This window comes from Tyto alba, unplaced genomic scaffold (assembly GCF_018691265.1).
Source record: "Tyto alba isolate M040663 unplaced genomic scaffold, T.alba_DEE_v4.0 Super-Scaffold_26, whole genome shotgun sequence".
Taxonomy (NCBI): Eukaryota; Metazoa; Chordata; class Aves; order Strigiformes; family Tytonidae; genus Tyto; species Tyto alba.
The window spans coordinates 1,145,919-1,172,491 of NW_024881300.1; the positions used below are offsets into that span (position 1 = coordinate 1,145,919).

Below are 26,573 nucleotides of genomic sequence, written 5' to 3' on the forward strand. Positions count from 1 at the left end.
GTGTGCCCCCCCATCTGCCACGGCTGAGATCCAGCAGCGAGGCAGGAGCACGGTGAGATGATGATCAGCCAGTGACAGCAGCTCTAACCCACGGGGGGTTTGGTCACCCTCACCAAGAGCACGGGGGAAACTGCTGCCCCTGGTCACCTCATCGGGCTGAGCTCAATGCACGTTTTAAGCTAACATTTCCAGAGTCCATCTGGAAGCTGTGGTCCTGCCCCATGTGTGCTGCCAGCAATGATTCCTGTCCCCAGCCAGAGGAAGGCTGGTACCTACACCAGTATGCCCAGTTCTTCCCCATGTCCCACCTCTCAGCCGTGCAGCAGTCCTTTCTGGGTGGCAGTGAAACAGCTGCACAGAAGCAAGAGCACACCGTTCCCTGGTTTTAATGCTAGGACTATTTTAATCAAGAGCTGCAATGTAATGCAGCTTGGTAATTTAAACCAATTTTAGGAGTCAACACAGGAAACAAATAATTACTATTTGAAACAGCACAGACCCAAAATCAAATGCTCAGAAAAAAATCCTGAATATTTTACTAAATAAATAGTCAATAAGGTTTAACACCCTGGCAGAGAGCCAATATAGTTTAATTAACATCATGGCATGTTTGGACCTTGTCTGTTGAGTACGCTCTATGCAACCCAACCAAAAATTGTGTATACAAGTGATGTTGAACACCTGGCTGAGAAAACTGTTCAGCAAGCATTTCTCTCACCCCAGCACCTTGACCAAATATTGTTCCTCACTCAAACCTGTTTTTCACTTCGCACTTGTTTTGCTCAGCTGGATGAAAGCCTGCTTCTACCCTTACACTAGAATGAGGCCAACCTCCTCGAGTCTGCAATCTGCTGGAGTCTTCTTCTGCCACCCAGGATTGCCCAGAGCCAAAGGTGGCCCACCTTTCCCATGACAACTCCTGTAGCTATACGGCTGGGAGCTGCATCCACCACAGGGGCAAGCATAGGATTCTTGAGTGGACTACAAGGCGAGTGAAAAATCGGCTGGGCTGTCAGGATTGAAGGGTTGTGATCAGCAGCTCAAAGAACAAGTGTAATCCCACAGGGATCAATGGTAGGGCCAATACAGTTTAATGTCTTTACTAACGACCTGGACAACGGGACAGGGTGCAGTCTCAGCAGGCTCACAGATGTTACCAGACAGGAGAGTGGACGATAAGCTGGAGGGCACACTTCTATTCAGAAGGATTTCAACAGGCTGGAGAAACGATCCAGCACAAACCTCACAAAGCTCAACAAAAGCAACTGAAAAGCCCTTCCACCAGGTTGTAATATTCCCAGAACAGGACAGGCTGAGGCTGATTGGAGAGAAAGCAGATCTGCAGAAAAGGATGCAGGAGTTCCTGCTGGGCAACAAGTAGAGCAGGAGTCAGCGGTGGGTCCTTGCAGTGAAGCAGGTCAACCACCTCCTGAGCTGCATTAGTAAGAGTGTAGCTGGAGTTTGGAGTTGTATTAGGAAGCTGGGCTGTATCAGCAAGAGTGTAGGTAAAAGGAAGGGATTTCTCCCTTCTCTTCAACACTTGGGGAGTCTAAACTTGGGAGTACGATGTCCACCTTTGGGCTCCCCAATAAAAAACAGACAATGAGACTGGAGTGAGTCCAGCAGAGGCCAACAAGATGAAGATAGGCAAAGGGGTTGTTCAGTCTTGAGAACATTAGGGAAGACACTCATTGCTGCCCACAACTACCTTATGGGAGGGTATAGAAGAGACAGAGATAGACTTTTCCCAGAGATGCACGGTGACAGGACACTGGAGGCAACAGAGACAAGTTGTACCATGGGAAAATGTGATTAGATATTAAGTGGAAAAAATTCAGTATGAATGTGGTCAAACACTGAAGCAGGGGACCAGAAAAGACCCCCTGAGGGATCTCCATTCTTGGAGACAATAAAAACTTGATGAGTTTCTGACTAATGTGATCTAGTTGGTCCTGCTTTCAGCAGGGCATTGGAAGCATGACCTCCAGAGATCCCTCCCAACAAAAATTGCTCTAAAATTCTATAAATAAACTTATCACATTGCTTTTAAATTAAAGCATCTGTATGTTTTGCACCCTCTGTTACATAACTAAAACCAATAAAATGCTTTTGCTTTATGTGTTACATCTGTTGCACAAATGTCTGCTTAGAGACTTCATCTTGAACCTGCACTGCTACACAGCTGCATCCAACAAAGTCAACAGCAGAAAGTGAAAGAATCACAGCTCTAATTAGGCAGCTGAATTTGAAACTGCATTCTTTCTCTGCAGCACCTCCAAAGCCTGGATCCAATTTAAAATAACAAATTTAATAAATTTAAAGACATAAGAACTGGACAGCTCAAGAAGTCAGGAAGCAAGAGCAAATGTGTGAAGAGCCTCTCCTCTAAGTCCATGATGTTGACATGATTGTCAAGGCAGTGATATAAAGACATTAAATGAAAGTTCAGTGCTGGGGCACAATGTAATTGACACCTTCACCTGCCATCTAATCAAAGGACTTCCACCTTTCCATGACTAACATGCATTTACACACATCCCCACGCATACAACATGTTTGTGGACCTTCTAGCCCAACTCTGCTCCCCACCCATCAACAATCATCCTGTCTGACTCACAGTTGGCCATTGTCTTCACAATACGTTTCAGAATTCAATTTGCACAAAACAACATACATTTGGGTGATCAGACACAGCACCCCTTTTGCTGTATAGCAGGGCACTCCTCTGGCATCTGTTTAGGTAACCATAATCCAGAGAATGCATAAGCAGTGCTGATGGATTGCAGTAAGCAACAACACATGCAGCAAGATGGGATTCCTAAAGAGTAGACTAGGAAATGTCAGCCCATGAAATACTTGAATACTGCTACAACTTGCTGCTGAGGAGAAGCACTATTAAACCCACACAGCTCTACATGCTCTTGAAAACAGGTATCCTCCAATCAAGCCATTTGGGTAAAACTGCTTACAGAGAAACAAGGCTGTAGCCAGGTTTGATATTTTCCATTCATTTTAAATTTGGTTCAGCTAAAGTCTTGTTTGAAACCTCCCAATTCTCTTGCTCTCCAGAAACTTCGTTTGAAGGTTTGGGATCAAACCTGTTAAACCTGGGATGGACATCTGCGGATCTCTATGACAAGCAGATTTCTTCATTATCCCTAATGTTCCTGTTACTCTCTAAACTGGTTGCAGAATGGGTATTTTACTTTACAGGTTAACTTGGTCTTTCCAAGTGCCTGCTCTAGAACTCAGACTACAGGAAGCTTTCTATGCCAAGGCTTCAGAGGGTTGCATGCTCTTTTTATAGCACTGCTGCTCCATTTACCTTGGTCTGCTGTTAAAGTCTGAGATCTGAAACACTCCTACCTTAGTCCCTGAGTGAACTCATCCACTCAGCCTCAGAGATCTGTAGCAGTCCCATTCCCTCATCACATCCTATGTCCAAGACTCTCTGCTTAATGTCTGGTGCTCCAACATTTCCTACATTTTCCCCTCTTTCTTTTCTATTTCACACTCACTACACTTCTAGCCACATCTCACCATATTTTTTACTGCCAGGACTCTGCTCAGCATCAAAAACATTTCATAAGCAGCTAGAAGACATTCAAGGCATTTTCCAGAACAAAGAATTAAGACTATATATGATGTCAACAGTTTTCATGTGATGTCTCCAAACAAAGTTCAAGACTTAGCTTTAACCAAAACATGCAGAATTTGTGATGGCCAAGAAAACAGTTTTATACAGTGCTCCTGATGGACCTGATTAAATGGCAAAGTAGGAGACAATGGAAGATCATAATTAAGCAACAGGAGAAACTTCAAGAAAAACAAAGGGGATGGTCTAATTAACAGATGAAGAGGAGAAGATTGAAATGTTGACTAGAGAATAGCATCTTTAGGGAAAGACAAGGCTACAGTAATTCTATCAAAAGTGAGACAAATGAAAATGTACAGAGTCAGGGCCCTGAAACCCTGCTGTCAACCTAGCTGGCATCACAAAGGGGCTGATGAGTCTCATGAATATTTTTGGTATCTGCAGCAGGATTACACAATGACCTCATTTCCTAAGAGGAGACATACACAGCTTCAGTGGCTTTATGTTAGGGAACATGAAGAAAAAGCATATTCATCCCCTTCCTGGCAAACCTTGGGTTTACACAACACAGAAATGAGGTTCTCAGGTTAGCATTAAGTATCATGAAATGTTCAAGATCTTCAAGGAGATGCTTCCACCAGCGCAGAAAAAAATCTGACTTTCAAATAAATCATTGTTTCTGCTTCCATCTGGTCTTGGTTCCTCTGCAGACACCTGCCTCACCCTATCTGTTCTGTGCCTGTGAGAAGCAGCATAACAGCCAGAGGACTGTGATCTGTGGTCTACGGGGCTCATCTCCTCCTCATTCAAAGGGAAGCACTTCTCTTGAATACTGTGCTTATCAGTGGCACAAATAGACACCACTGGCCCTTAACAACAGTCTTCCCCGCTGAGGTTTCCATTCTGCTTTTCTAAAAAGACAGTAAAATGTTCTAGCAGCTTTTGTTGGGGTCAGCCCAGCAATGACTGATGGTCTGCTACTCCCTAGTACTTCCATCACTCTGACTCCTCGAACCACACCTCTCCTCTCTGAGCGCAACCATTATGCCACTACAGCTCAAAGAGAAGTTGATATACAAATGAGCCAGTTGTGAACACTCGGGAGAGTCTCCTACCTATAGTTTTCTCATCAACCTCATGTCTTGTTCCATACAGCTGAAGAGCCCAAGAGGAGGATACCCAGGAGACAGTAATGCTTATATCTAATGTTGTTCTCTGACCATGGTGTAATTTCCTGTTTCTTCCCATTGGCATTGTTCACCCCTGGGGTAGGCTGCTCCCCAAGAGATCATTTAATGTCAGATTAGAAAACACAAGCTTTCCATCCCAAAAAAACATCTTTGAAGGAAAAGGACTGCTAAAAATCAAGAAAGGAAGACCAGGTAACTCCACTGCTCTAAGGACCTCCAAATGTCCCAAACAAATCTCTGAGCAGGGCACGAGGCAAAGAATCGGATGGTGATGATGAAATGCAACACAGAAGTTACTGAACTGTGCTCTCCGGTTTCATCTGCACAGACACCCAGGCACTACAGGGCCCCGGGAACAGAAGAGAGGACGGAGCAAGGGACAACTTTCCAGCCAACACCCACTTCTACTCTGCAGACTCCTGGTGACTAAAAAGAAATTAAATTTCAAATTAATAAATCTGTATTAATTGAATAGAATACCTGCCTCTTCCTGACTGTTATGCTGTCATCACGATGAAAAGTAACAGCACTGTCAGGCTGAAAAATAGTGAAGTGGAAAAACCACCTGCTGAAAAGGAAAACAGCCAGAGGGGCACAGCACAACCCACTATACCACTTCTGTGTACATACACACTAAAAATCAAGGACAGCAACTAAAATGAGAGATTTTCTGAAATCTTTTTAACTATTTCAGCACCTTAGGCATTGTGTATGGGGAACTTGTTCCATTTCTAAGCAACAGTTCCTGCTCTACACCATCAGCTGTTGCTTTCATACCTCTATCTGTCTTCCCAGTATAGGATTGGCAAGGGCAATGTCCAGAGATTATGAGTTAAATCTAGAATAATCCAGCTGTTAATGACTTCTAGTGGCTCCACTAGTGACTGATCTCACTAGGTAGCAAGCTACAAGTCTTCACTAGGGGTCCCCTAGCATCACACATGGTCTGTCTGACAAATAGTTATAATTTCAAAACAGAAGATCAGACACTCAACTCTGAGCAGCTCTCCACTGGGCTTCTGATTGAGGCTCCATTTATAAAATTAGAACGTTAAAAACAAATCTTGAAGGATGCTCAAAGAATTTTTTTTCCCATTCAGGGCTGAAGATCCCTTGATATGCTGCAAAGCATCAGGAGTATCTGCTGAATGCATGGTCACAGACTTAATCTAGAATGCTTCTCAGAAGGCATGTGCCTCATTTCTAGGCAACCATCCCCTTGCAAATCATCAAACAGTAGATATGAAATTAGAGGAAAACTGAAAACAAATTTCCAAAAGAAGCTCTGTCTGCATGAGCACCAGGACTTTTTGCATCTGCCTCAGAAGAAGGATCCTTCTCGAGATTTGAAGGGAAAAAGCCCACATCTCAGATCCTTGTCTCTGTTATACTTGTAGCACAGCGTGCTACTTTCACAGAATCACAGACTGGCTGAGGTTATCTGGTCCAAGCCCTGTGCTCAAACAGGGTCACCCAGAGCTGGTTGCCCAAAACTGTGTCCAGGTGACTTCTGAATACCTCCACGGATGGAGGCTCCACAACCTCCCTGGGCAACCTGTGCCAGTGCTGGGTCCCCCTCACAGTCAAAAAGGGTTTCCCAGTGTTCAGAGGGAGCCTTCAGTGTTTCAGTTTGTGCCAACCCTCTGTGTTTCAGTTTGTTCCCGTTGCTTCTCGTCCTGGCACTGGGCACCACCAAGAAGACTCCATCCTTTTTGCAGCCTCCCTTCAGATATTTATATACATTGGTGAGATCCCCTCTGAACTTTCTATTCTCAAGGCTGCGCAATCCCAGCTCTCTCAGACTTCCCCCCTAGGAGAGATGCTCCAGTTCCCTAACCATCTCAATGACCCTTCGCTGGACTCTCCCCAGTATGTCCATCTGTCTCTTGTATGGAGGAGCCCTGTACTTTTCCCAAGAGCTCACCAGAAATTATGCACTCTCCAGACACACACTGCACTCCAATCCCACTCCTTCAACCCAGCCAGTAACTCAAAACAACTTTTGTTCTGATAAATGTTTTGAGTGGGGTATTTTTCTACCAGCTTCTTCATCTTGAATTCAACAAAGCAGAATTGACACAGCAAGGAGAAGCAAAGGAAAGGAGTGCCTGTTCCTACCAAACCAAATGAATTCCAGTGCAAAAAGTGAGATGAACTTACAAAAATTTATTGCATGTCTTAAGTGACCAAAAAAAAAAAAAAAAAAAAAAGGCAAAAATTTATCCAAAGTGGAAAATATGTCATCCAAGGGGAAGACATTTTAGGTGAAAATGGCCACGACTTTCTACTTCAGACAAATCAGATACAATGGATGCATGGCAATGCCTGGAAAACATCTGTGAGATATTCCTTTGGGCAAAATTTTGAAGTCCTTAACTTCAGAGGAACTACTGAAACAACTGTGGAATGAATCAAATTATAGGTCAGCGCTTAACTAAGACTTCTTATGCTGAATTAAAGTCTAGCTTTGTGAATGCTTGGACCAATGTGTTAAGGCTTACAGATGGACAAGTACCTTTAAAAAGTGAAAAGACACTGATACAGTGGCTTTGTAGTCAGTTGAATAATACACTAACTAAACTTCCCACTTCTTTATTTCCCGATTGCCCGGCCATTAGTCATCTTATCCAACCTCCCTCAGGCTATGCAGTAGCAGAGGAAAGGAGCAGAAGCAGGGGATGCAATCCTAATCTATTTAAACAAATGGAACAGCATACAAACCATTTTATGTGCTGGAAGTATTTATGTCTTGGAGCCAATTTACATCTCCTGACTGCTGCTTAGTGCTCTTTTTCTCTCCTGTTTCTTAAATCTTACCCCAAAATGTGGGACAAGAGTTACAACACATGCAAAATACTAAACAGCAGCAGCGAGAGCAAGGCAGGAGCATCCCTCTTCTGAGAAAACCTTTCTTTACTTACCTAAACTGTGGCCATTTTTTGTGTAGAAGCAGGTATTGTTGATTAGGTTAACACAGCAGCCGATCACATCTCCAGTGGTGAACGTAGGGCCATAGGGCTGTCCTGTCCCTGAAGAACAGAAGGAGTGCCCATCGTCACCATGGTACCCATAAGAATGTTTATCCCATCCTGCAAAAGACAAGACAAAAGAACAGGTCAGCAATGAAACCAGTTTAGCAGAACAACATGGCAACTACAGCTCTCAGGACACAATTTTCTGATAGGAAACTTGAATTTTTGATTCCCACTCCTGATTCTTCCCAATATTAATTTTCATATACCAGTAACTGAAAATAAATGAATGGTCATCAATCATAACACATCATTTGGGTTTCAAACTCATTTATCCCTTATGAGAAATAATAAAAAGAACAGATTGCCAAAAGTAATTTTGACAAAGGTTTTTTTTTGTTTTAAAAAAGCATTAAAACCCTGTTCCTGCTTTATCTTGCCTGCAGTGAAACAAGCTCCTCTTTGTAAAACATCTGTGCTTCCCACTAACACAATCTTCCAGCAAAAGCATTTAATAAAATAATTCTCAGCCAATTGCAGCATTGACTGTACGCGCTGCTCACAGGAGTAACTGAATGGTTTGGGGCAATTTTTGCATTCTCACATTTACATTTCCCTTTTAACAGTTGATAAGGATTTCTGTATCCCCCTTGGGCAACAACATTTCCCATTCTGTGAACAGCTTAAAACATAACCCTTAAATGTCAATGGGCAATTTTCAAAGTGGTTAATTCTAACATTGATATCTCTTATTTCTTCTGCCATTAACACTGTGCCTAGGGTTAAAGCTGGGCTCAGGGATTGCACCCTGCCCACTTGGTCTTTTCTACATCTCACAGTAACTCTATTACTCTGAGTTCTTGATTTTGTTCTGTTCTACTCCAATTCTGTTGTAAATTCTTTTCTGAACTTTTTACATGTAGAAATGCCAGCTATAACTGGTACTGATTGCAAAGAAGTGAGATTAACCCATGCTTTAAAAGCTGAAGTGTTCTTCAGGCAACATAATGGTCTTCTCTTCTCGGGACTCTGACCTCCCTCTTGCAGAGGAGCAGACAGTGTTCCCATGGTTGTGGCCACAGAGTGATTCAGCAAATGCCACCTGAATCTGCTAACCCACGCCTGACAACTTCATTTGCCACTATTGCTCACGATGGCTTATCCTTGCCTCTTAGGGGACCAGCTACAGCAGGTGGGAGTCATGAGGAACAGTCCTCTTACCAGAGAGCTTAAAGAAAGCATGACAAACTCTTGTCGTATTGTTAGATTCCAGAATAATCAGGATTTTCTCCAGCTCTTTGGAGTGTTCCGATGAATTACACAATCTAAACCACATTTCACAGAGATGTACTTCCCTCAAAAGCCTGAGTTAGACACAACATTAATAACAATCTCCTGTGTTTTAAATAGATACAGTCAGATCCGTAGGCAGATTGTGCCAACTGAAGCAGAAGCAAAAGAAGGTGCTTTGACCACTTAATGACCTTGTACTACTGCGTGTGGTGCAGAATCCGTTAAATGTGGAGCAATGGTTTTGGCAAAGGGACTATAGAAGAAATGCAAATGACTTAAAAAGTAAAAAGTGCACATCCTCCAATAAGGCAAAAAAAGTCCGAGCACACTGCAAACCACAGAGAGGAGCCCTGTGAAAGGGGGATGGAGCACTTCTGCAAGCCATGATTTCCCTACAAAACCACCAACAACATGAGGGCACTAGAAATTTGATCCTGTAAAATGGTGCTCAGCTACATGCACTCAGGTATCTTATCATCAGGGGACCCACATGCTCAGAGTTTCTCAAAAAAGCATGAAACATTCAGTGTATGACCAAGGCCCTCTGTTGATTGCACCACACCACACGAATGCCAACAGGATAGTCAGGGAATGAAGCAAGACTGAAATATGCTACGGTCCAAGATTTTGGACCTCGGGGCAAAGTTTGGGAGTGAAAGGTGTGAAGGACTCCTAGCAAATCCTAGTCTAGAAATGGTGAATGATTTCCTCTGTTAGGTCCCACACATCCACAGGAACAGATTGAGATGTCCCAAGAGTCAGCTCCATCTTCCCTCAGACCAGCTCCAAACGAGCTGTTGATGGTAGCACCAGTCCTGTTTAATATCTTCACGGAAGACAGGGACAACAGCACAGACAGCACCCTCAGCAAGCTCAAAACCAATGCCAAATTGGGTTGCCAAAAACAAAGGAGGGAGTGATAGGGGCTGTTGGCAAACTTCCACTGCTAAGACTCCATCCAGTAAAAATATTATTGAATATTGAGTTTTTAACACTGTGGCTCTTTTCCACTATCCCTTTTATTTTCTCTGCTGCTGGCCTGTGAAAGGCTGCCATCGCTGATCTATCATTTTAGCCTTCCCAAAACCAGAACTGTTACATGTGTGTCAGTTCAGAACTTCTCTAACAAAGCTGCTGGCAACTTCAGATGATAACTCAAGTCAATTTATCTCCTAAGCTACTTAATAATACAATCCAAATACTAACTTCTAGCTCTTCTGCATTCAGACCATTCCTGGCATTACAAAGCATGTAATAAGAACTTGTCATCAGTTACATCTAAGCAGTCAGATGCTTACATATCATGCACCAGGCAAGGCTACCGCGAGAAGTGCAACAGCATGTCCAACCATGAGGACAATTTCACAAAATACTTGTGCCAAAGCAGACACTACAGGTTCTGTATTATCAGAGAGGAAAAAAAAAAAAAAAAAAAAAAAGGTTTCATTATTTACAGATATCAACTGATCCTGCTGAAAAAACCCTCCTCCTGCTCCTATAAGACTTGTGCTTTACAGTATCGGTACTTGCTGTATCACCAAAGGTAGCGATGAATGCAATGATGAGATGAACTCCAATCAGAAATGACTGAATAAAGGCTTTGAGAACATAGTCAAATTTTGTATCTACTGCAATAGTGCCCGGAAAAAACTTGATTTCAATCTTATTCTCCACAGACAACCAGTAATATCACCAGTTAAGGAAATCTCGCTCACTCAGCACTTTGCTAATGATATACAGAGTTAATTTTTTCAACTCAAATGTTGTGTAGTACTGAATCTGGACCTGACACAACACTAAGTGTTTTAAACCTAGACTGTCAGCCTTATCAAATCACCGTGGTCTTCTTAAAAAAACAAGCCAGATTTGTTTGAGAGAATTTACTCTACTCACCATAAACATAAACTGAGTGTTGGTAACTATATGCCTAACCCTTAGTTATTTATTAATCAAATAATGCATCGGTATTTCTGAAATCCTACCCAGAATAAACACAAAGGCAATGGCATATGGGTCATTCCAGCACTGGCCAACTTCAGCCAGTCTTCTGAAATTCCCTAATAATCTAAATTAAAAATAACAATCAGCACTTCTAATATTTCTAGGTCAAAGTTATCTGGGCCTACTGATTTAAATAGTTATCCCTATCTAAAGTGTTTGGCCTTATCTTGGATTACCAGCAGAGGAGGGAGTAACTCATCACATATATTTTGCAAATACATCCTCCAACTTCTCTCCAAACACAAACACTTGCTGCAAACTTGGGACTTTTCTGCATCATTAACAATTTACTATCGCCACCTAGTAACAGGTCTATGATATTACAACCTTTCCTTTGACTCCTATGACACAATTCACACCTCCAGACACTCAGTAGCTTCTTCCTTTACAAAATCTAACATGGCTTTAATATGGGCTGAATCAGACTTCCTGCATGCCTTCCCCACACTTACATCTGCAAATTCTCCAGACATTTTAACCTCTGTACCACTTGTACTCAAGTACTTCCAGAAGCCACTGTTGTGACCCAGAAGGCAGAGATGAGATGTTATCTGCATGTTCTGAAAAAGGCTGGCCATACAGCATATGGGGTCAAGCCAGATAAGGATCCTCTTCAAGAAGTGAGACAGTGTAAGCACAGAACATGCGTGTATCATGCTCGTACTGAACACTGCTTTCTAACCACCCACAGCATAGAGACCTACTGAGCCAGATGGAGATTCTGTTCACTTAGTACTCCTCAAAGGATTTTCTTTCCATTAAATCGTCCAATCCTCCTTTAAGCACGTGTAAACATTCATACTACCCACTATAGCCTGCAACAAGGGGTTTCAGAGCATAACTGAAAGCTGCATGCAAACATGTCGTCACTTACTACTTGTATTTGATACCCTGTAGTTCTTGTACTGGAGAAGACGGCAAACTACGTATTCAGTCTCCCCAGAACATACATCATTATATTGACCTATACAAAATCCCCCATAATCATCCCTTTTCTAGACCGATGGCTCCTGGCTTATTTAGCTACTCCTTGCATTTCTGACCATCATCTGAACCTTTTCTGGATTTACAGTGTTGCTTTTGAGAACAGAGTTGAAGGTGCACCACGGAGAAGGGAATCAGGCTGTAGTTGTTCTCTGTAGGGTTCCCTAGCCCTCTGCAAGTTAATCCTAGCATTTTCCCGTTTATTATCCGTTTTTACCACTGAACTGATGTTTCCATGAAGCTACTGTAATCACTCCAAAACGCACCATTACTCTTGTGACAACGCTCTCTCTGCGTGGATTCTCATCTGCCATCTCACTGCCGGTGCACTGAGCCTCAGCTCACTCCCACAGCTCCTCTCCAGCACCTTTCACCCTACTCTTCACCCTCAGTGGCTCACCATCCTCAGTAGCTAGAGCAGTCCATCCTGGGCTGGTGAGGTGCAGGCAGCTCCTTCTAGGGAAAGCCTGGAACTACCCATGAACAAACAGCTTCTGACTGGTAACGTTCCAACAGGGCTGTGGGGCTTAAATAACATCCCATTTCAGTCTCAGTGACAGCTGACGTCTAGAGCAATGGACACTTCACGCCTATGCACAGTTGACCAAATCTGAAAATTCTGAAATGCAAGCGCAGATTCCTTAAAAATTTCAGAAATCTGGACAAGATCAGAGAATGTGCTTTTCTTCTTATTATATAAAGTAGATCATGGACCCCCAAAGGACCATACTCTAGACTGAAATCTAGTGAGCTAAAGTGGCTGGATGATCCAGTTAGCACAGTTCTCTCATTCCTTCTTTTCCTTCCCCATCCTCTCTTCAAAAGCACAAAATCATTTTGAAGAGGGGAGACAAGAAGCAAACAGAAAGGATTTGCCCACCTGGCCCATGGCAGTGATCAAAGCAGAACTTAAACACCCTGCCCCCTAAGGCTCCTGTTTTCACTACAGCTCATTTTGAAGACAAGTGCACTTTGAACATGTAAATATAAATGCAGAACCACTCTGCAGGTAGGACCTCAGCAGCTAGTGAGCAAAAAGGTTAAAATTATGTCCCTTTGCATTGAACACTTCAACCCCCTAACCCAAAATAAATGTATAGTATTTATTAACAGTCAGACCGATGTAGAATAGCTCAGACTGTGTACTCAATCAGAGAATGGGAAGTAAAAAACCAGAAACCACGAGTAGGGTTTGGGAGAAAATTTTTATATGCTCAGCACCAAACAGAAGCTGTGTTTGGCCTGCTAACAAGAAAAAGTAGATATGCTGATCTTCTTGGCAGACTATCTTGATCCCAACACACAGTGAAAAAAATGAACAGCAAGTCCCATTGCTGCTGCTTGATAAACAGGCCAGAATTATGCAATGCCAGACCATGTGGCAGAACAGACTTAAGTTACCTCAGGACACAGTTACAGGATCAACTCATAAACGCTTGCTCCTAAGCAAGCATTTGAGTTAGATTAAGTGTGCTACTAGTACCCCCAACTATCCTACATCCATTCCTGTTCAATCCCACCTCACCCGTTCAATGTGAGCCCTGCTTTACTCTTCACTTTTGGGGCAGATCTTGTGATGGGCCTAACTTCTGTATCTGGGGTCAGGCTCTGCCTCACAAAGCAGCGACTGGGAAGTGGTACTATTGAGCTGAGACACTATTTACCTCTTAGTACTGTGGAAATAACTTGGCATTTTAACTTTCTGTTTCAACAGTGCCAGCACGTACACAGAACTTCTGGTAGGCACAAGGTAAAACTGGCATCATGGCTACATCCCACATCTAGGAGCACCAGGACCTGAATATGCTCCTCAACCTTGAAAGCATGTAGCATCAGCCCATATATGCCACAGAGGCAGTGCAATGCAGGATGCCCTGACGGAAAGCACCAAGAGCAAGATCTTTATTATGTCTTTGCTGGTTTGATGCTTCTCCCACAGACTGTGGAGAAGAAAGCAGGCTGATGACATCCCCCTGTGCATCAAGGTTCAAACATGCCAGACTCACCAGTGGGCACAAGAGAACAAGGAAGGCAACAGTCCCAGAGATCTGTAGTGAGCTCTCCTCTGATAGCACTGGACAGACATGCAAGGTCCAGTCGTCAGGGAAAAGATGGTTGTTCCAGTAAGTTAGAGCCTGGCACCTCAGACTCTTCATGCTCTGCCACTTGCATGGCTTAAAATGAAGGCAGACAGATGGACTTTATCATTGACACAGGGACCATTCCCCGTCCATGCACATTCCAGGGGAGAAGCATGTTCCACTGCAGCTCAGCCTGTATGTTCAAGGTAGTCAGTACCTGGTGCAGAAGCTGTTGCAGAGGGCTGGGCCTTGCTCACAACATATTCAGTGGTAACCTGACCTATGATCAGGAAAACTTGAAACACATGAAGTAGTACGTAATGCTGGTGAAGTATGCATCTGGCCAGATGAAGAAGAGCTAGGAAGTCCTCAGAAAGAATCTGAAGATTTGTAAATAGGGTTTGTGTCTGTTGTATCCTGAGTGAGAGTTTGGAGGCTTGCTCTTCAGGACAAACACCAGTGACTACTCTACACAGAACCCTCTGCAGTGTCTGCATCTTTCCAGATTTTACCTGTACCTACTTTCCCCCTTTTGTATTTTGAAACACTTTTTGTTTTGCTCCCCTCCCTGTTCCTGTCCAGTATTTTGCCTGGAGCAATCCTCTTCCCACTTCTCTGGCCAGCAACCCTAGCTTCCCACAGCTGCCCATGCCAGGGCAAGTAGTATGCAAACACTAGCTGCAGACGGACAAGAACTTGTGTCAACACACTGAAATAAACCAAACAAAATAATTTTAATAAGATTTATTGCATCCAAAGTCCAGCAGAAACAGATGTACAAGCTTTGTTTGTACAGTGCTTGGGGAATGGGCTGTTGAGGGTGGAGCCAGCTACGATGCCCAGAGTGGCTGCTGGACCACGTTCTGGCTGGAGGCAGGGCCATCTCCCCGCACTGCGGGCTGCTGCTGCTCAGCCAGCGATGGCTCTTTGGCAGCAGCAGGGCATGATGTCAGTGGAGGGGGAAAGTACATTAAACAGAGGCTGAACAGATTAATATGGTGCAGGGAGAGGTAGGATGTTACTGTTCAGAGTTGCTCCTACAATGCCCTCAGCAGGGCAGTCCCAGGCAGGGACTGGTGGCTGAGGGGACAGGGCAAGAAGCCGTTATCACAGCAAAGGCAGAACCACCCTCTACTGACTGCTCCACCATCCTGCTCGGCTCTGCCAGTCAATGTGCCTTTGGTATAGGTTAGCTCAGAGCAGTGAAAGCATGCCTCTGCCCCCAGAAAGGGAAGGCTGAGGAAGTCCCTGTGCTCTTACACCCTTAGAAGCTAAATGCCTGGTCAAGAAAAGCCCATTGCCCAGAAGCATCTGGGGTGCTGCAGCATCTCAGCTGTAGTTAAGTTTTATAGCATTTATGCCAAACCATATGAAATTGCATAAAAATCAGATGCTTGGGTGAGAGCAAGGAGGTAGCTTTGTACTTCTTTGTTCAACCATGCTTCAGAACCAGATCAACCATTAATGTTGCAACACATCTTTGTTTCCATAAGCAGCCTACCAAAATAGCTGCTCAGTGGCCACAGCAACCTATGCTATACATCTGGGGTGGTGGAAATAGGGAAGGCATAGTCCTGGCATGGAACAACCGTCTAGGTACAGTCACAACACCCGCGGCAGGACAGGAATAGGACCAGGGAACAGAGTGCTTAGCATATTACAGCATCTTCCTGGCAGAACTTGAAGGGCCTGGACATCTGCCCAGAACATGTCAAGGAAAAGGAGAAAGAAAGAAAGAAAAAAAAAAAAAATATCCCTAAGCCCCACTTACCTAGGGACAGCAGGAGATTAAAAAGTCCTAGCTAGAAATACCCACACTTTTTCTGTCTCATAACAGGTTCTGCTTCTTCTGCAAAGTGGAAAAATGACTTTGAATGCAACAGAAGCCCAAACAGTGCACTGTAGCACCAATGCGTATACAGAAAATAAGACATTTCACCCCATGGAAGACAAACCTCCTACAGTAGGGGTTGGACATGCTCAGGTCCCACAGTCTTTGTAGTATCCCACTGAATCACATACAAGGTAATGGTGCAGTGCACCACACCACTACACACAGCCCAGTGAGGGACTGCTGTACAGTGGCCTCCCTCTCACCCCAACTCCATGCAGATCAAGCAAATTCATCCAAGGCTGGTTTGGCCCCTACAGAGCAACACCAGATGATGCTAATCAAAGAGCGCAGGACTCTTGGCAGGCCTGGATGTAGGTTTGGCTCAGAGGCTATTCCATGTTTTTGAACTTGCAACTGTAAAAGAGACAAAGCTCAGACCAAATCCTTATGGTAGAAGGACTTAAACGTGGCAAGCATCCAAAGGAGAGGAAGGAAAAAAAAAAAAAGGAGAGAAAATCACAGCATCTCTCTCATATTAACAGAGAACAGGAACAAAAGGACAAAGTAATCCAAAGATCAAAAAGACTCCAAGACAGACAGCTAGAAAGGCCTGAAAGAGTTCAGGAGATCCAGCAAAAGGTGGGTGCTAACAAGCACTGACTGATCTACCACAGAGACTATAACCAGAAAGTAATGTTGTAAAATTTCCTTTTTAACAATATTGATCTAGCATGGTGGTTTTTAGACCAGATCAGCAACTCCTGCCATTTGACAGCTTCTGCATGTTAACTAGCTTTCGAAACAACATCAAACCACAGTTTACACCTAATTATATAATGTGACACTACCCACTGACTCATAAAGAAAAAAAAAAAAAAAAAAAAAAAAACCCCAAACAAACAAACAAAAAAAAAAAACCCAGAAGGCTCTGGATGGCTGCAAAACAGGCAATACTTTTGTCAACAGGAATGGTCTGTTCCACCTGCCCCAAAGATTCGTTATCGAATCCATTTCACTGTTACTTAGTGTGCACCTCACCACAGAATACATTAATCAAGATAAAAATCCTGCTTCCTTGAATGAATAAAGGTGGCAAGCACTCCTAACTTACAAGCTCGATGCATCACCTTCTGCCAGAGTCAGAGCATGATCTGGTCTTCCCTATACCAGAGAGGTCAAGATGTGCTACAAGCCAATTATAGCCCCATAAAGAGCACAACATGGTTAAAGAACAACTGCAAAACGGGTTGGTTCTATCTACAAAGGCAAGGCTCAAAAAACGCTCTAGCATGATCAGGTCACCACTGTACTATTATATCTATTATATTCCCTGACACAACACACTGGAGGGGGTGGGGAGACGAGTAGAGATGCAAAACAATGTAGGACAGGGATTAAAAAAAAAAAAAAAGTCAGATGAGGAGTTTTGCCATTTATCTATTAAGTGGCAGGGACAAAGAAAGTCAGATACAAAAGCTTATCACATACACAAACTTCAAATCTCATCATACTAAATAATTCATGTGTTCATTTATAGGCCAACTTTTCAACTTTTAGCTGATAGGCAGGAACACCTTTATAAAATATTAAGACACCTTCAGGAAAATCTTGCAAGGTAATGGGCAAGAATAATTTTACAAAGACACTGAGGCAGAGCAGATAAGCGACTCAGCCAAAAGCAATGTTAGAGCTCACTGTGGAGTGCAGGGGGCCAGCATCCAGCTACTATCACAAACAATCCCTAAAATGGTATTTAATGAGGTAATAAAATTATGAACCAAAAAAATGTATATAAACACAAGACCTTACAGGGAGAGAAGTCTTTCAGAAGTGCATCCTAACCCATGATGTTAAGGGGTTGCAATAAGGCCTTCTAGATTCTAAACTGAGGTTCCTTAATACTTTGCACATCAATTAAGGTAAAGCAACAGGGTCTTCTGAGAAGGATCAGTAAAAATAGCTGCTATCCATCAGTTTGAGTTGTAGTGAAATTTAGCTTTATGTTGATGTTGCCTTTTATCTGAAAGGCTCAAATAATAGGTACAGTCTCTATAAAGAAATTTTTTTAATCTGAAAAACAAGAAGTGCTGATTACAACTCTTGTTGCTAGCTAAATTGCTGTTTCTAAATTGGTAGTCAACTCTTAATTGTCACTAAGATTACCTGGATCATCCATAATCTGTGCTACAGCTGGAAATGCAAATTGGGATATTGGTCAAGACTAAATCACAAACCCCACTATGCAGTGCCATCTCCACTCCACTTTGGAAACTCTGTTTTCACATGGTACAAAACCAACACAACCTGCTGGATGACAGAAAGCTCCACGCAAAGGCAGGCCCTGGCATACCCATATCATACATTTCTGGGAACATGTTGCATGAGAAAAAAGCGCAGAACCTCTACAAGGAGCCAGCCCATCTCCGAAAGAGTTATGGCATAGAAATCGGGGCATGGAAAAGCCCGGGACAGCCCCCAAGTAAGAATCACTTACCCACACTGATGTCTGAGCACTTACTAGCCTGTGGAAACACTTTCTTTGATTAGTCTTCCAAGGTCAGGCTTACTGCCTTGAAATACTGATTCATGTTTTTGTTCAGCTTGAATGATGTGGCCAAGCACTCTCCCAAATATTCCAGGGTGAAGCATGGTTACTGAAAGCTCAGCTTTTGGTCTGTCTCCTCCATTCAAACCTCTGTATGCCCAAAAGCTGGTCTAATTGAAAAGACCAAAAGAAAAAGAAAAAAGAAAAAAAAAAGAAAAAAAAAAAAAAAAAGAAAGAAAATAAAAAAAACAGCTCCCTAAGAACCTGACCAAATGGCTGGCAGCAGTTTTTCTGGCTGTAGACAGGGCAAGCAATACAATTAATACAAGCAAACACATGAACTGGAGTGGGTCTGAAGGGGAAAAAAGCAGTAACTTCTATTTATACAAGAAGTAACTTCTTTATACAGTCCTAATTTTCACATAAATAGCCATAACTAAAAACATGAGATTAAATTTAACCTTAATTCAGAAGGTTATTTGCCCCAGTTATGTGGTTCAGGAGCTGGTTTTGTTACTCACCAGCTCTGAACACATCAGATGTGACCTCATTTGAAGACCTAATCATCACTGCTCTGGTGTCACTCTTCAGCAAGCATCATGCAGCATACTAAGATGTCTGTCCAGCTCCTCTACACCATGCCAACTCACCCAGTATCAGCTCTTAGCAGAAGGCTCATGTTTTAAAACAGGTCCCACCTAAACAAGTTGTATGCAGCTATGTACAAGATAACCTAACTAGGGGAGGCACACCTAAGGAGCAGAGCACAGGAGTGCATGGGGACAGCGGCTTTAGAGGGTAAAGAAACTGCACATGCTTCCAGGTACAAATATAAAGGCCAGTTCAGCATTTCTTGTTTTGCTTATTCTCAACACCTTACAAAAACTGTGCGAGTCCATCCACTATAAACTACAGATCCTAGACACCACAATTCAGCACAGTGACTCCAAAAAAACAAGACCTGTTGGGAAGAAAAAGGGAACGGTACATAAACTAACATACAAATTTGTGCATTTCTTGCAATTCCTGCACAGCATGTTCATAGTGAGAGTTGGTTAAGGATCTACCCAACAGGATGGCTCAAGCTTCCTAAGGTGGACTCCTTCATACCCCTACAACTTCCCCTCTGCAGGTGTTGTAGACATCAAGCTCTTTTTCCAGTGCTGATTATGAGTAAACAAGATGCAGGCTGGCCACCTCTGCCAGGCACTATAAAAGTTGCTTCCCCTGACGAGGCCAGCCACATGCAACACACCACGCCCAGACAAAGGAGAAGCAAAAAAGATGAATGCTACTACATGCCTGAAGACCAACAATCTTTGCTTGACACTACTGATTTCAAGAGAATATATGCATTTAAAAGAATGGCTAATCTGAGTTCAGGCTATTCAAACACCCTAACAACATAATCTAATCTAAAATACCAATTCACGTAACTCAACATGTATTTTGAAACAAAACCCTCACAGCCATACTTGTACACAAATTCAGTCCACAACCTTCCCTGTCTGTACCACAATGGACCTACACACACTATGTTAATTCTTTTAATCATATACTGCTAAGTTTTAACTTTGGATGTCTCCAAAATCTAGATCTTGCAAATCCAAACCCTGTCAGAAAGCCCACTCCTGGGCTATGTGAAAAATTGAAGAACGTGGAAGAATGAACTTCCAGTTCTTGTAGGAGCTGAAGAAGGGATATGAATGAATTCATAGCAAATGCATCAAATCAACTTCAATATTCGAGCTGGAATTTTTATAGAAGTTCAGGCGACCTCAGCATGTAGAGTAGGATCTGAGAAAGCTGACCTGAAAGTGAGAAAGCTTATGTGGGATGAAGAGAAGATGCAATTAAGTGGAGCTTGGCAGACTTTGATTGGTAGTGGATAGGTCAATTAAAACACAAGATTTGCAAAGATACGTAGAACTTTTTTTTTTTTTTTTTTAACTGAAGATCATACAATTTTGAGAAAGAACAACCTTATTAAAGGGTATTTACTGATCTGAAGAGAGTAGAAGCAGGAAGAGAAAACAAGATGAGGGTAAGTTAAGTAATGCCAGAGGAACTCAGAGATCATGGTTTTTCAACATAGATGAAGCAGGGCACCAACGATGCATTTAAAATTTGGTCAGGCAGTGCATACACACAGAACCGAGAACAAAGATGAAAAAAGAAACAATATAAATGAACCAGAGATGCCCGAAATAAACAAGAAGTGAGTATTTCCCAGATTACTTTCCTATGATGAAATTTTACATACACTGAATACATTCTATTGATTCCGTATGGGAAAAATTCTTACACTAAAAATATGTGAAAGCCTAAATTCAAAGGAAATCCTTTTGTTTTATTATAAGAAGCCCAAATTTCTTATCCAATTCTTTAGTATGACCTTCATTTGAACTTAAATTTTTTAAAAAATAATCAAAAGCTATTTTGAAAATAGCACATGGTGCAGCACAGTAACAGCAGATTTGAGAATAAAACAACCCATTTCAACCAGTCTCAGGACACTTTCTCCAGTATAAGATTTTTTTTTTTTTTTAAATGGGGATGGGTACTTTGTATTACTTAGTCTTGCCCTGTGGACAGAATAGTTATTAGCAGTTGGAGTGCACTTAACTGTGATCCTGGAGAGCACCTTTCAGTTTAGTTTAGAAGATAGAAGGGTAGCACAACTGAAGATATAAATAAAAGTACAGCAAGTGGTGACAGTTAGGAGATTCACTTAAAAAAATACACCTCACTTCCAAAATAGAAACTCATGTAGACAAATCCAAAACATTCTGTCTTAAAGTCTTAAATCTGTCTTAAAGAACTCTTAAATCTATTGTAATGTGTATCTTTCTCTTGGTCGTGTATGTTTACTATCAACCACTGTTCTAAGCTCCACAATTATCTTCACCCATCCAGACGCGCTCTCAAGCGATGAGCAATTCTTCTAAAAATCCATTCTGCGCAAATGGATCACTAATTCCGAAGCTGAACCAACACACTGATCCACTTTGCTCGCATTTCTCCCATTACACAGCACTAAAATCTGCAATTTCTAAACATACCAATAACCTCTTAGGATGTTGAAGACAGACACAAATTACGTTTTCAGGTCAAAACCTAATTAAACTGACAACAAGGCTACCCAAGTAAAGTTTTTGGAGCAGTTCTCAGGCTGCTTTGTGCCCTCAGATCCTACTGAACCTCAGTTTTTTGGCAATGCTAACTGATCCCAAGTAACCTGCATTTATGCAACAGGAAACTTTCCTAAATGCTCCAGTGCATTTTGCCCAAAATATACTCATGGGGTTTGCTCAGCCTGGGGAGCAGCGACAGCAGCGGCAGGATCGCAGCCCTCCTCTGGCAGCCACCGTAGGTCTGAGGCTCTCTCTGCTTCGATCTTCCACATCCCTTTGTATTTTGGAGTGATTAATAGCATCCCCCTCTGTGTATTGTGAGTGAGCTTCTGGTGGCCTCTACCTCAGACTACCACTGGACTCCTCTACCATACACTTTCTTTGCAAGAAGTCACTGTCCTTTGATTTCAGGTAACCTCCTCCACCACCACAAAGATGATGCTCTCACCCCACTGTACTCCGGGGTGTTAATAGCCATGGCACGCACATCCCAGACTTTTTAACATATCACCAGCAACAAACCAGACACAGCCAGAAGGCATCTGGCTCAGAAATTTCTCCATTACCCATGTTTGAGTTTTCCTCATGACACCCTTCCATAGCCTTGACATTGCCAATATTAGCACACAGCCCCTTCCAATAATAGTTAATAGCCCTTCTGAGCTCAGTAGCTTCACAAACCTCCAGTCCCTTGATCATCTGGACTATAAAATATCAGACAGGTAACAGCAAAACAAGAGCATGATTTCACTGACAATTGTTTTCAATGTTTTACTATGTGACTGAATGAAACAAAGCTCACTGCAAAAAAAATAATCCAATCAAGTTCCATTATCGTCCAACTCCTCACCAAAATAAAAGGTATCCAGCCATCATCTTCAAGCAACTTGAAAAAAAGGCAGAGACAGATAAAAATCTAGAGACATGCAGGCAGCCAAGCTAGCTTCAGCCCTGTATGCGCTAACAAGATGCTCCTTTATAAAAACCAGTCTCCATGATCAGCTGGATAACTGTTAATTGGAGGAAACACACGGTCTTTAATTAAGGTTTTCAGCACATACCTTAGGTGAGAGTAATATTTGTTTCTATCAAAAATAATCTCAGACCACTGTTATCCATGCTTTTCTGTAGAATAAAGTTTCACAGAGGAGTTGTTTCAACCTGCACTACCCGTCTGATCAACTGGGCAACAGATCCGAGTTAATAACAACCACAAATCAAGCAGTGCCCCCCACCCATTATTATTAACCCAATTACATGACCCAGTTCGCATGCAGCCCCACAAACTGGTTTGCTAGGATAAATGAGAGGGTACCAGAAGTGTAAGCAAGTTCATGGATAGGAACTGGCACAGCCAGCTGAAGGAGTACCTGTATAACTAAGTCCTGGAGGTGTTTCCATAAGTAGCTTTGGGGGAATGAACATTGATTTATTTAAAAAAAAAAAAAAAATCAATATCAACCCTCTATTTTCCTTAATCTGACATACAAAAATTAATCGTCATACTCTATAATTTATGCAGGTGCTAAATAAGTCATGTCTTTATCAAATTCCTTATGGGTACACTAGTTATCTATATGCAAATCACACACCAAAATCAAGATTTGGGTACTATTCAATCTAGGTTATACTTACTGCACAAATAAAATTAAATTCCTGACAAGTCAAATCTCCTCCTGGCTAGCAAGGGTAAAGGTTTAAATGTGGAATGGCAAGCACAGTTGGGTTATATCTCTTCAGTGAATAACTCCAGCAGGACACAGTACAGATGGTTTTGCCATTATCAATCTAGCAGAAGTAACATTAACAGATCCAACTTGACATAAAAAGTATTAAATGTTGAACCAAGTATACATTTTGGTACCACTTTGATTAAATTACTTAAGTAATCACTTTGATCCAAAGACACTATCAAACAGTACTTAAAAGATCCATGGTGCTTAATCCTGAAGAGGATCCAACAAAGTACAACTAGAAAATACAATGCAAACAGGCAAATAAGCAATGATCATATAAAAGTAAGGACTCAGATCCCTTCTAAGAAATCACAAGGTTTCCCTTCCAGTCATTCTTGACTAACTGGAGTGGTTTAACTAGAAACCTCGGTTATCTCAAGTCCTCTATGAAGAGCCACAGCAACACTAAGAACAAAACAGGGGTCAGGGGGGTAAATTGAATGTCTCCATGCTTCTTTACAGCATTAAGCCTTCCTTATGGATTATAACGGAGGGGAGGAACAGAATTCAGGTTTCTCCATGGTCCTCCAAGGTTCCCTACACACTCCACAGGCACTGGCCATGGGTAGCTTTACTTCAACCTGACACACACTGAGCACAACAGGGAGCCTGCACATACCCTGATGTCTGCCTGCTCAGCCTTGACACGTGAAGTCTAAGCTGTCAGCAGCCTGGACTGCCACTGCTTTCTCATCCTTCTTTCCACCCATCTGCCTTCCTAATGTGTCAACAAGTTGCAATACAGATAGATTATATAATTAAATATACACGTAAACTGAAAGCAAAACTTTGATTTGTTCTATTTCCTCAACACAGCAAATAGAGTAGAAGGAAAGTTACATTTAAGGTATATTTACTAGAGAGACAAGAAAATGCAAGTAGCATTGCTTAAGACTTTACTAAGACACTATATGGAAATCCCACATGCCATTTTGGTCAACTACTTTTAAAGACTGTTCTGGAAGAGCTTTGCAGCAGGACAAATACCATAAAGTATTTTAAGACAGAGCTTGATCAGCTGCATAAATAGTTAAACAAACTCAATAGAAATTAATTCTAAAGATAGAAAATCAAGCTGGGTGTCAAAAATGCTGATTTAGCCAGGAGGAATTGAAAGCAGACTGAACCACTGTTTCCCACATACTGTTCATATATTTAATCCCATACTTCAGGGGTTTTGCTGGTTGCTCTAGAAGCCATGGGGGAAGGCCCTTTTTTTCCCACTTAACCATCTAGCTATTTCCCCTCCTCTTTCTGCTTAAACCTTAGAAACTGTGAAAGCTTGGCAAGGATTTTCCTTTGCCCTTGTTTGCAGCGTGGGATAGGAGCCACTTCCTGGACTTGCTCTGAATTTTAATGTTTTCTTTTACTATAGGGCGTAAGGCACTGGTGCTTGTGATGCATCCAGCAGTCAGAGTTCAGGAAAGAGCAACAAGAGTTGTCACAAATCAAAAAACCATGACAAATAGGGACAAGGTGAAGAGCCAGGGATGTGTGGTCTAGAGAGAAAACCACAAAGCAGTGATAGAAGTCTTCACGTATACAGCTACGAAGAGGAAAGAAATGAATTATCCTCCACCTCCACATGATCCAAGAGTAATGGACTTCGACTACATGGGATATTCAGCTTAGTCATCAGGAAAAGTTTCCAATGCAAGGACACTGTTGGAAGAAGTTGCCAGAAAGACAATGAAAGACTGCTTTAGACACACACCTGTCAGGCAAGACTGATGCATAATTGAATTAGCTTCAGATCAGATGATTTGGTGAGGTCTCATCTTCTATAATTATTATATTTACCCCTGGGACTAATTCCTCTAGCACAGGTCCTTCATTTGCCATTGGAGTCACAGAAAGGGACAACCCAAAGCACAAACTGATACATGGAAACAAAGTTCTTTAAACACAGTTGAAGTAGATCCCCTAGCAATCACAGAAGGAGAAAAAAATAAAAAACAACAGCAACAAAAAACTGGCTAGAAGGAACATCTGGAGGTCTCAAGTCAAACTTCCCACTCAGGGTTAACTTAAGGGTTGGATCAGACTGCCTAGAGCCTTGTCCAATTGAGGTTTGAAAATCTCCAAGGATAAAGCCCCTGTAATAACCCATCCTCAACTGTGATGAGGAATAATATCCTATTTCCCATGAGAATTTTATTTGTTGCAACTAGTGCCTGTTGCCTCTCTTCCTTGTACTATGCACCTCTGAGAAGAGTCTGGGTCCACGTTCTCTACAAGCTCCTTTAGATAGCGAAAGGCTGCTAGTAGATCTCTTCTCCACCTCTTCTGCAGGCTGAACAAGCCCAGCTCCCTTAGTTTCTCACTGGTTCCTACAGTACGACATCTATCCAGACTCCCTTCTCTGACAGCCCCTGGAAGTGGGCACACCTGCCTGAAAAACCCTTGTGAACACTCCTAGGGCAGAAACCAGTATCTTTTTCTTCTCAAAGGAAGAAACAGGAAGACAGATTCCTCAATAGCCTTGCTTCCCTGCTTGCATCTCCTCTGACAGCATGCAAGATAAACTGAGAATAAATAAAGTCCTATCTACAAATATCAACAGAAACCTATCAGCAAGAGGTGAGTGCAAAGGAAAGGAAGGAATCTCCAGACAAAGCTGAAATGGAAAGCATCGTGTTGGTGGCTTTTGGAGGAGGATGGATGGCATTCCCAGAGGAGGGGAGCACAGGGAAGTCTTAATTCCCAGTGCTCGTTTCTATTTTATCTACGTGTCTACAAAAACAGATCACTCAGAAGAACCCTTTGCTGAACAAAGACACAGGTCAGTTGGACAAACTGTTTCTGGTTTTGCTGACCTGGCTTAAGGCATTACAGTCCCAGAAGCCAAACCCCAATATGGAGCAGGTTTCTGTACACCAAATTCTACTGGTTTACCAGGCTGCACTTTAATTCAAGTCTATAAAACATTCTTGAATTTGAAAGCTTGTTCTTTTCATAGGGAGTTTGAAGCAGGCAGATAGTGAATAAGCCAAGCAGTATGTTTTCATCTGAAAAGTAAGGTGAAAAAATAATCAGTTTCATAAAACAAAACAATGGTGAGTGAAAGCTGGCACTCCCTTTAACATGTGCAATGCTGCACAGCAGGGAAAGTCAGTTATTAACCAGAGGGTGTTTAAAGTCTCTAAAAGTGATTGATCAGATTCTATCTATGCTGTTTCAGAAACTGAAGCAGGGTATGGCTAAGGGT

At 42.3% G+C, this 26,573-nt stretch overlaps 1 protein-coding gene across 2 annotated transcripts in view; it reads right to left on the reverse strand.

Annotated features, from left to right (window-relative positions):
• The window catches only part of RANBP10 (RAN binding protein 10), an 88,736-nt gene that overhangs the window by 33,903 nt on the left and 28,260 nt on the right, over window positions 1–26,573 (reverse strand). For both annotated transcript variants that reach the window (XM_032985338.2, XM_032985337.2), the window contains exon 4: window positions 7,707–7,874. In XM_032985338.2, the coding sequence (XP_032841229.1) occupies window positions 7,707–7,874 (168 nt within the window). The remainder of the gene's footprint in view (window positions 1–7,706; window positions 7,875–26,573) is intronic.